The sequence below is a fragment of the Anas platyrhynchos genome, chromosome 13, assembly GCF_047663525.1.
Source record: "Anas platyrhynchos isolate ZD024472 breed Pekin duck chromosome 13, IASCAAS_PekinDuck_T2T, whole genome shotgun sequence".
NCBI classification, from domain to species: Eukaryota; Metazoa; Chordata; class Aves; order Anseriformes; family Anatidae; genus Anas; species Anas platyrhynchos.
Window position 1 is genome coordinate 20,270,996 of NC_092599.1, and position 11,342 is coordinate 20,282,337.

General features: G+C 47.7%; 1 protein-coding gene across 2 annotated transcripts in view; it reads right to left on the minus strand.

Annotated features, from left to right (window-relative positions):
- The window catches only part of FGD3 (FYVE, RhoGEF and PH domain containing 3), a 109,411-nt gene extending 98,698 nt beyond the window's left edge, over positions 1–10,713 (minus strand). Inside the window, exon 1 of one of the 2 annotated variants that reach the window (XM_027467624.3) lies at positions 10,330–10,713. In XM_027467624.3, coding sequence (XP_027323425.1) covers positions 10,330–10,465 — 136 coding nt within the window. In that variant the 5' untranslated portion in view covers positions 10,466–10,713. Of the gene's footprint in view, positions 1–4,134; positions 4,193–10,329 lie in introns of those variants that run through there. The other variant, XM_005019075.6, reaches the window with a different exon arrangement.
- Between the last annotated feature and the right edge of the window lie 629 nt (positions 10,714–11,342).

Sequence of the window (11,342 nt, forward strand, 5' to 3'; positions counted from 1 at the left end):
AATCCTGCAATTGTGAGATCCAGCATGGAGCTCTTAAAACTACATTTACCAGGTTTTAAAAGGAGAAAAAAAAAAAATCAGACACTGCAGTTTAATCCCAGCATCAACACCAGCAAGTTCAAATGAAGAATCAAGTCCTATGTACCATTTTGAAGAGCCCAGCTGGGTGCAGGGGATGAGGACGAATTCAGAGTCAATTTAAGTGTTGGCTAAAGACATGGCAAGCACTTTTTCATCACTGAAAACTCAAACAAAACAAAACAAAAAAAAAAAAAAAAGAGCCAAAACAAGAAAACATAATCTAACATTACAATCTACACCCAGTTTCTGCACATTCTTAACACAGAAAACCAAACCTACTTGCTACATACAATCTTAACAAAGAAAAATCTTATTACATTTTTTATTCCAGACATAATAAGCAGCAGAAATTACTTCCACTTGCTACGCACATTTCTGTGAGTCTATCACCCAACCGTAGCACCAGCCAAACACATATAAAGCAGCAGCATTTTAAGCACAACTCCACATATAAACCTAACAGTATATTGAGCAGCACCACCAATATTTCCAGTGAAGGTTCCCTTTTCTGTAAGTGTCTGTCAGACAGTCTCTTTTTTTAAAGGCATGCAATATGTCTGATCAGCCCTAGACCTGTGCTACTTATCCACTGCCATTAAAAGACATCCCAGAAGAATCAATACCCATGAAAAGTACCACCTGCTCAGACAAGGCTTTATCTTGCTCTGTCCTCTGTTAATCCCTTCACATGTGACCTCCTCTCAATATCTGGCAGCAAAGCATCAAGGGCAAAAATGTAAAATTCCTTCAGGCACAGTCTTTTAACACCAAAGTTGCTGAAAAACAGAGAAATAGAGCACTCGGCACACCGCACTTCCAAGTGAAGTAAATGACAATCTTCTCTTTCATATTATTATGCCAGACTGAAAAATGATTTTGATTTTAAGGCCTGCCCTATGCCTTTTCAGAAAGGGGACACCACTGCAGTCACGATCATCAGCTTTAAAATAAAAAATAAAATTAAAAAAAAAACCTTTTCCCACCATTAGATTTTCAAGTCTTAAACCAAAATAGAGGTTACAGAATCAAGTTATACATGAACTGCTACCCTTGTATAATTGTGCTGTTTTTGAAAATCCTAATCATCATTTAAAAAAAAAAAAATTATATTCCACTAAAAGTATAAAGCATTTTAAGGCTTTCAGTACAAATGATGACTTTGCAGTAGTTTTACAAGTAAGACACATGATGGTTAGAAATCTTTAATGCATTTCAAAAGTCAGATCAATATGAAACATCTGTTTACTAATTACATGTGTATTAGATGAGGCTTCATCATTTTTCCCCCACTACTTGGTGAAGTCAAAATCCGTTTCCAGTATGAGCGCCTCCTCAGCAAGGCCCCAAGGGCCCCCACATATGATGTGCAGTTCTATGGAATGGCAAGGATGATCAGCTTCGCTGCTTATCGTGTCACCACACCCAGAACTCTGCATGCTACACCCAGAGCCTACACGCTCACAAGTCTGATTTAATACATAAGGTTGTTTTTTCCATTGCAAGACAGAGGAACTTAAATTCTGGGAAGAAAAAAGAAAAAAAAAATGGAAACAGCAGCACGATTAGGCAGCTAACAAGACTGCGCGCACATGATCCACCTTAGCTGGACCCAAGCCCAAAATCTCCGAAGGCTGCAGGCACAGATGTGCACGTGTGCTGTCTGGCTGCCGGAAGGCTCCGAAGCTCAATGCTAGGTTAGCCCATAGCCGGAACAGCTCGGTTTTGATTCATTTTTAACATACATTGTTAGCCAAGAAGATGGTGTGACATAAACACATCTTGGAAACAGATTTTAGGAGGAATATCCTGAAGACTTAAGGCATCACAGAAGCATGAGATGACAGGAAAGGTGCGAGAGCAACAACAGTGGGAAATGGAAAAAGCAAGTGGGAGGCTGACACTTCTCCGCATCAGTGGTGTACTGGGCTTCCTCGGTCATCCTGGAGTGGGACAAAGAGGCGACTGGGAAAGCTCAGAGAAAAACTGTGAGGTTTGAGTTTCATCCAGGGAAGGAGGTGATTTACCTACACATTTCTTACTGGGAGAGTCAGTTTGGATTCAAAAGGCAGGACTTTGCCTGGACACACACCAGCACGGCTGTGCACTCCCCACCTCCCTGTATCCTGACAGTAAATGCAATGCCTGCACCACTCTGTCTATGCTTGCTTTACAAGTAGAATCAGAATACCTACCAAATCAGAGCTAAACCAGAAATCGAAGCAGCAAGTTGTTTTTTTGTTTCTATGTCCTGAAAAGACCAGCAGTGGAACCCATTCCCAAAGGGTGAAGGTGTCAGCCTGCAGTACTCACCAGCTAGAAATGCATTTCCATGGGTATTACCGGAGATACCTTTTTTCCTCTTTTTGTTATTGTTTATTTGTTTATTAAATACATATTAGCAATCCTAAATCTATTAACAACTATAAAAGGTTTCCTATTTCAGTGGAGGCCAATAGTTTGGGGAGTTGATGAACCCTCCTGCTTTAAGACACAGTCCAATCTTTAAATAATTAGGAGTGCAGACTAGACAGGAGAAGAAAAAAGCAAAACCATCTCTTGGTGCCTGCTATAGCTCCAGCTGTTAGCTGCAGGTTTTCTTGTGTCCAATACGGTGGCTGTGGCCACTGGCAGAGCTCACACCCCGGACTAAACCAACAACCAGCAACACATCAGTTCCTTTATCTTCAATATCCACTTGCATGGTTTCTTTGTCCTAACAAGAAGATTGGATTTGCATGACACTTGCAGCTTCATTAATACACTAGGAAAGGCAAAGCAAGACACATATTTGGCCAAGCTGAAAATACATTTAAGAAATTAATTTCTGCCCTGCCTAATAATGGGGAGCTGTTGTTCCCCCCAACCTTCCGTATTTGGCTCTGTATTTTTACAAGTCAGAAGCTGGCTGTAAGAATTTCAATAGCGATTAGTAAAACAGATACAGAAGGGCTCAGCAGGCAGCACTGTTTGTTTCTCCATGGGAAACCTCAGCCCAAGCGAACAACTCCCGCAGCCGGTGCGAGCAGCGCACGGAGGTGGCACACCTGGCTCCAACAGGAAATTGGAAAGCTGAGATTTTCCTCTGGGCAAATTCATCCACCCCCAACCCAGGGCTTTGCAGATATTCAACAAACAGGAAAAAGGGGGAAAAATTTAAATAGCAAAACCATACATGCTACTTCAATGCAAAGAGTAACCGTTCCAACATGTAGCTATGTGCTGCTGCAGCCCAGGGGCTAGACCTTTAATCACTGCGAGTTACTGTGCATTCAGCCACGGCTCCGGGAGATCTGGGCAGAGCCGGGTCAACCACCAGCACAAACCTGACTGCAGGGGCACAATCCCACTTCTGTCAAATTCAGCAGGGAACACAATGCGTGGTTTGTGCTGCCTTCATGCTTTCACGCCCGGTGGAGGACGACAGGTAAGAGCTGGCCAGCACCAAGCGAGGTTGAAGAGTTTTGAATGAATTTATACTCTGAGTAAGTCTGTAGCAAATCAGCACTCAGCACCCCGTGCCTAAAACCTGAAAGAGCTGGACATGGTGTGCTGGCTGCACAGGTCCTGCCCAGCCGCCACCTCACTGTCCAAGAAGCATCATCCCCATGCTCCTCAGCACAGGGCGCACTGAGGGGCACCAACAGCAGCCAGAAAACAAACACAAGGGAGGCAGACATCTGGCGGCACTTCCATCATCGTTTTAGGAGGATGTAACAACGGACAAAATCCGTAAATAATTCCTCATTTGGCCTATTCATCCAGTTCTTATTGTTCTGTACCCTGGACCATCTTTCTTTTACCTCTGAAACATCCATAGGTTAATTTCAAAGACACTTCCCTCAAACTTTCTGTGTCTGCCCAGGTTTTTTGCATTTTACTTACCACCTTTTCCTTCCTTTCCACTTCAGTCTTCCCTTCCCCTCCGTTCACTTCAGTGTAACTCAATCTTTTTTCTTTGTCCTTGTGAAGATGGGGGTGAAATTCACATCATGAGCACCCTTCAGATACGCACAGGGACAGTGGCAGGTAACATCATATCTCTGCAGAACTTACCTGGGAGCACAGCAGTGTTTGTGGAGCGACAACTGAGGCACATCGAACAGGTGATTCTTCCCACACACAGTAAATCCACATCTGGCAGCCCCTCCAGACCTCCCTTCCCCTCGCCCTTCCCAGCCCCGGTGTTTGGTACAGTAACTTTCACCCTGTTCCAACCTCAAGGTCCAAAACGATTGCTGAAGTAGCAAGAATCTCATGAATGTAAATATTTGCTCAGGGTTACGTTACCAAGAGAGAATTTCTGCTCAGAGCCTGCAAGCTCAAAAAGAAAGAATAAGGAGGGGCCAAGAGTTTAGAAAAACTAGGGCCCAGTGTTAAATTCCTTCATTATAGTTAGACACCTGCCTGCTTTTCAGAAGTCTAAAATAAACAGGAGAAACCTCTGACATCCAAGGGATATTTAGATGTCTCCCTGCCTTCCAAAAAAATACTGGGACTACCAGGCTCTTTGGACTTTTGGAAATCAGATTTTTTTTATATGAATGCTGGTAGCCTCCAAAACTCCCTGTACAGATTGGCAGTGCAATGTGTAAAGATGTGCACGCTACACGTACGAACTGAACCCAAACGCTCCGTCCGAAGGATGTAGGTTGGGTTTCCAGTAATAGGCTGACGTCTCACCAGAGTCCAAAGTCTCTGGGTTTTAGCCTTACACATTAATTAACCAGATCAATAAGTACCATAAAGCAGCAGCAAAGGCAGCTACGCTGAAAGCTGTGTCTCTGTGTACTTCAGCCACAGAATACTCAAAGTGCTTCAAGAGAGAAAACCAGCAAATGTAATGCAAGATTCATTCAGTCAGTCTAGCATAAAAATATTCTCTACCTGAATCTTCATTAAGCCAAAGACTTTCTAAAATGGATTAAATCAATCTCCAAAGAAATTCAAGGACTGGAAGAATTACATTTCAAAAAGCAAAGCTGCAGCACTTTAACACATCATTTCAATCATATAACTATTTTTGTCCGCACTGAAATCCACGAAGGCCTGAAATGTTTAACAGTTCCCTGCCTCTCGCAGCCGTTTCCTGTGGTCTGCTCCATCCCTCTCTGTTAACGCCTTCAGGATTCTGTCATCCAAGGAAATGCCTTTTCCTACTACTAATAACAGATTTGAAGACCATGAATCGTACATTATTCCATTCACTGCCTGATGACAGCTTCTTACTCAACGTCAAGAGCTCGCTTCAGAGCAGCAATCAATACTTCTAGCATTGAAGGGCGCTGTGCGAGCCTGTGCAATTTGAAAACTTAGAAATGGCTGTTCTTGCTTTTAACAACTCTGAGCACTCAAGAAAGTCACCAGCGTCTTTAAAAGACACAAAAGCTGTCTCAGTGCTCAACAGATTTCTTCAAGGCACAAAAAGCTCCTTCCCTAGGCTATTACTGCCCAGCAAAACTGCGGAGTGGGAGCCAGGAAGGGCTGACCAGCTGCCCGGGGATGCCATGTGACGACAAACCGCGACTTCCCAGCGTGTGTCATGGCAAGCAAAACACGAGGGAAAAGCAATCTGCTCTGAACATACAGAGAGATACTCATGAAAGAGACCCTGAAGGGGTACGTGGGCAGTCTGGCCCCAAGGCAGGTACCTGGGCTCCGTTAACGGAGCTTCTGGGGGTGCCGAGTTCACGAAACCACCTCTTGGAGCACCCTAAAGGCCACAAAGGGAATCCTGGACAAGACGACTGAGGTTATCCTTTGTAAATTCCCCCTCTCCCAGCCTTCCTGCCCAGTTGCCCAGCCCACTCGCTCCATCACCAGCTTGCTGTCCCATACCAGGGTCTGCAGCCTGGCAAAATAACCAAGTGCAGCCCCGAGAACAAGGAAGTGGGTAACACCAATAAACTCCTGCGTTTTGCACAAAGACCAAAATAGCAGCACAAGTCAGTGACACGAGAAGAAAAAGCAGGAAGAAAAGTGCTTGGAGAGGTAGTGGTCAGGGACCACAGAGGCAACGTGCTGTAAATAATGCCATTACTGAGAAGCCAGGTCCCAGCAGCACTCCCTGGGTATTTCTCATAGAAGCGCACAGTCACTGCTGCCAGGAAAAGCAACGTCCGTGCCAGTGCAGGAACGGAGATGAGCATCAGGCTGAACCTCCATCTAGTGCTGCAGGAGAGGACATTCATTACCACTTCTCCTCTGTGCTGCTGGTACAGCATCCCCGGCACCGCGATACAGCAAACACGCAGAACCTCAGCACCAGAAACTCGTAGTGATACTGAGTACAGATAAAGTGCAGAGCCGCTTACTGAGAAAGAAAACACAAAGCCTCGTAAAGTTTTAAGACACTGCAAGGAGCAAAACATAGATATGGTGATACTAAACCTCGCTTTTAGGCGATGGCTACGGAACAGGACGGGGAACAGGAGGGAGGGGGAAAAAGTTCCCCTGCAAGCACTTCCCCGTGTACCTCCACAATTGTTACACCAACAAAGGCCTTCTCAAATTTCACTACTCATAACCTCCAAACCAGCCGGAGTCTCTTGCCAGGACTGCCTCCCCATTACTGTACGCTCCAGAGAACGCAACGCCGATCTGCAGACATCCACCCCCAATTTCATGGTGGATTTTCACGGTGGGGGTCGGGGGTGCCGTGCCTGGAGGCCGGGGGCAGCCAGGCGCAGTGCCTACTGCCGGGACGGGCAGGGGGCACGAAAATCTGAGTTTTCTTCTGAGAGCTAGTGGCGAGCAGGCAGCGTGGCTCGACAGCTGCCCCCACAGAAGGAACCAGCTGAGGAGCTCAAACACCCCCCTCGCAGCCTCCCTCCTCCCTCACTTTTTCCTTAGCCTGAGATGAAGTGAACTATCTCAAGTTCTCTGTCTTTGTTCCCACATCTGAAAAATACACAACGCTGATTTTTTACTTCAGGGGAGCTTTCAGCTAGTTCAGAGGGTTTGGAAGAGGAGAGATATTTGCAAATGGTATCAATATTCATCATGATGCGATGATTGTAAACCAGGGTCTCTCAAGTGAAACGTTCATTTTCACATTAAAATTTGATAACGCCAACAAAAACAAATACCACAGTAGTTATTACTGCTTTTAATCTGCAACACTATTTATTCCACTCCGACAAGTTAACATGCAGGTAGCCAACAGCTCAAAGCACCAGTACAGTTTCTGTATTCAGCCCCAGGAACTGGAAGTATTTGTTACTTTTTACCTGCCACCCCTTTTAAATAGTTTTAAATTGAGTTTTGAGTATTTAATGAAAGAAAAATATTGAAATTGTTTACCAAGCAGCTTGAAGAAGCAAATGAATCTTATTCAAATGCATTTTAAAAGTTTGCAGCTGCTTTAGTAGGAGCCAGCATACAGAGAGGAAACAAAGCATTAATCACATCATGGTTACATCAACACTCGCTGTCCTCTCAGGTCTCACACAGGCTACTCGGGCACACTAACCAAAGGAGGAACACTTGCATCAATGTGACTGGAGTCTGATAAACTTAACAAGACACCTAAAACAAAAGTAGGTACAGACACTTTTAAAGCAATATATCAATTATCATTGAGTAAGGGCTGTAGAAGCAGATCAGCCTCAGTCAGGAACAAGAGCGTTCATCCAGTGCCCATCAAACCCGCTCAATGGTTCATGCAGGACAAAGCTGCTCCTAAAGACTGCCTTAAGGATGTTAGGCACTGAAAACGAGTGGAAAACGCACAAATTTTAGATAGGCTTTCAGAGGGCAGCAGTCCCCAAACCACACCATCCCATGCAGGTTGCTTGAGAGCAAGGCTTCCTTCAAAACAAACACCTAACAACTTAATCACTGAGCTTGCAGCATAAAAATCTCGCGTTGCTTAGGGGGGGGGAAAAGGTCACAGAGCCCATCTTGAAAATATCACAATGCAAAGAATGCACAAGGGAAAAATCATCACCTTGGACTCTGACTTCCCATGCCTTTCCTCCCGGAGCCCCAGTGCCTCAGCAACCTGCTCCCACTGCTACTGGCCTCGGACACTCTTCCTCCTTTTTGAGCATGCTACAGAAGCTCATCCCACACAAGAAGCCACAAGGATTTTCAGTGCTCTCTGTTGATTTCATCATTTTCAGTGGTATGAACATCCTTTCCTCCATCTCTGAGTCACTTCAAGACCAAATAAGCTTTCAAGTCCCAAACTCTTTGCACATTACTGCCTCAAGTGATGTGGTACAGGGGGCATCCACAAGAGTTTTCCAGGTCAGTAGTTCCTGTGGCACTGCTAGACCACGCTAGATTTCCTTAAGGAAAGGGTAGCCTACTACCATCCCCTATCTTTCTTTATCATCTCTGTGGAAGATGCCTTAAGGATCTCCTACCTTATGTATCTATAAAGAGACAGAGTTCCTCTGGGAAGACAGGGTCCTAGATTCGTCTTCAGCAAGTGTTCTAGACGTACATTTAAATGCCAGGAGCCGCACTGAAGGGTACTCCACCTCCAGCCTCCTTCAGGAATGATGTGAGCAGGACACATTTGATCAAAGTCCCAGGAGCAAGGTTAGCATCTACATATGTGAGTTAGATCACCACACTGTAGGTGCTGTAACTTGGCAAACAGAAATAACTCTCTCTTAGTCCCTGAAGACAACCACAGCCAACAAAGCTACACATTCGTGCATACGGTGGGGTAGTTAGAGCACCTACCTACCAGTGGCTAACCTGGGAGCCTTCTGTAACTCACGGAGAGGCTGCTAACACAGGTATCCCTGGTCACCTCCTGCAGGCTCAAATCCACACAGGAGGACCGTCTCCAAGCTTAACATACTGAAGTACCCGAGTAGCCCAGGAGATGCCAGGAGTCAGATTGTCTGAATAGCCCTGAAGCCAGGGCAGACGGTAAATCTCAGCAGGTCTGCAACTCACTGTGATCTTTCTTGGGTTGATCCAGCCTTTACCTGCCCAAGAAGTAGGGCAGAAGAGAAACTGCATTTGTACAACACAAGGATTTATTTCTTCAAAAGAAGGAACTCATTTAAATTCAATTTTATTTTTATCATTTTCCTCCAGCTTTATTAAGCTAAGGAGATATACGAACAAACCCAGTTTGCTTAGTATGACTTTATAAATACGGTTCTGCTAGCTCGAATATCATCTGTATAAGTAAAGCATTCTAATTTCTAATGGTGTGAAAGCTGGCTTACTAGTACAAATGTACATCTTAAAGAATGTAAAAAAATATTTTTATCAGTGTGTTCGTCACCAGATGTATTCCGTTTACATTCTGTACGCCTCTCCGCGTGGACAACAAACCCAATTCTGGCCATTAACAATTGCCAATAGTCCCTTTCAGTCCTTGGTGCTGCTGTGTTTCAGGCACTGCAAGAAGCGCTAGCCCCCAGTTCTGTTACATTGTAGAGCCATTTTCCTTTGTGCTAAAATTCCCCAAAGCTCGCACAGGAACCAAGGTAGAGCTATCCCTTTAACACAGTTTAACCACTCTCAATGCTTGGAATGGAAAATGTGACTTAGGTACTGAGGTTTAAAAAACAGCTACGATGTATGTATGCAGCCAATTTTTAAAACATGAATCTCGTAAGTTTTTTAGGCTTTTTTTTTTTTTTTTTTTTTTGCATGAGAATGTAGAGCTTACAAGAGCCAGCCAGCTAAATGCAACAGACCATTATGGCTCAGAGGTTTCCAATTTGCAACTAGAAATGGTTTACATTATAACTACTAACAGCTCCAAAAGGTATTTAAAAAGGAGAGAGCGGAGAAAAAACTTGGCATTTCACGAGTGCCTAAATATGGATTGGCAGGAAACAAATTTGATCTGTGCCGTTAATAATAGCCTTACCAAAATAAGTGTTTAACAGGACGGGTTTTATGTGGTTTTAGGAGACCTAAAAATACATTTGCGCAGCTCAGGACCGCGTTCCCGCAGAGCCGCGGTCCCCGGGCATTGTCAGCCCGGGACGGGGCTCGGGGCCCTGCCGCCAGCCCCCGGGGCGCCCCAAAACGCGGCCGGAGCCCGGGCTGGAGCCGGGGGCCTCCCGCCAGGGTCTCGCCCCGCGGAGAAGGGCTGCGAGCCGGGCACAGGAGGAGGAGGAGGGAGAAACGGAGAGGCAGAAGGGGAGAGAAAGAAGTTCCCCGCCGGCCCGGGCAGCCCGAGCCCCGCCGAGGACTCAGCAGGCGCGGCGCGGAGCCCGCACGGAGCAGCCCCGCGGGGGCCCGGCCCGGCCCGGCCCGGGGTCGCAGCCTTACCCTCCGGCTCCATCTGCTCCCGCCGCCGCGCTCCGGCGCTCGCCGAGCCGCTGCGAGTCGGGCCGGGCTGCGCGGTTACAAAGGCGGCCGCCGGGCGAGGGGGGTGGGTTTCCTCTCCCTCCCACTGCAGCTGCATCGCGCCGTGAGGCGCCGCCAGCGGGACGAGGCGCCCCTGAAGGCGGCGGAGGCGGGAGGGGCTCCCGCCGCCCGCCTCGGCACGGCGCGGCCCGGGCGGGGCGGGGAGCGGAGGGGAGCGGAGGGGATGGGATCGCCCCGCCGGCCTGGCGCTTCGTGCCCGCAGGCCGCGGCGGGGCGGTGAAGCCCCCTCACGCCTCCCCGCCCCGTCCCGTCCCTCGCGGCCCGGCCGGCGGCGGCGGAGGGGAAGGGAGCGCCCCGGGGCCGGGGGACGGCGCTGCCGGGCTCCGGGCTCCTCAGCAGCGCCGTGGCCGCCTCCCGGAGGCGCGGCTGCCGCCCGGGACCGCGGGCTGCCCCGCTTGATGGGTCTGATCCATCTTGAGGCGGCCCAGGGCGAAGCCCTGCCGCCCTGTTGTTTGGATGACGGAACCATTGAGTTGGAAAAGCCCTCCAAGATCATCTGTTCCAACCACCCCCTACCACCAGTGTCACCCACTGAACCATGTCCCCAAGCGCCACGTCCAACCTTTCCTTGAACACCCCCAGGGACCGGGACGCCACCACCTCCCTGGGCAACCCGTCCCAATGCCTGACTGCTCTTTCTGAGCAGAAATGTCTCCTCATTTCCAACCTCAACCTCCCCTGGCGCAACTTGAGGCCGTTCCCCCTTGTTCTATCACTAGTTATCTGTGAGAAGAGGCCGACCCCCAGCTCCCCACACCTTCCTTTCAGGCAGGTGTAGAGAGCAATAAGGTCTCCCTGAGCCTCCTCCAGACTAAACAACGCCAATTCCCTCAGCTGCTCCTCAGCTTCACAAGGCTCCCAGCTCCCACACCAGCTGTTGCCATCAGTGCCAAAAGCTCTTTGTGCAGCTGCTG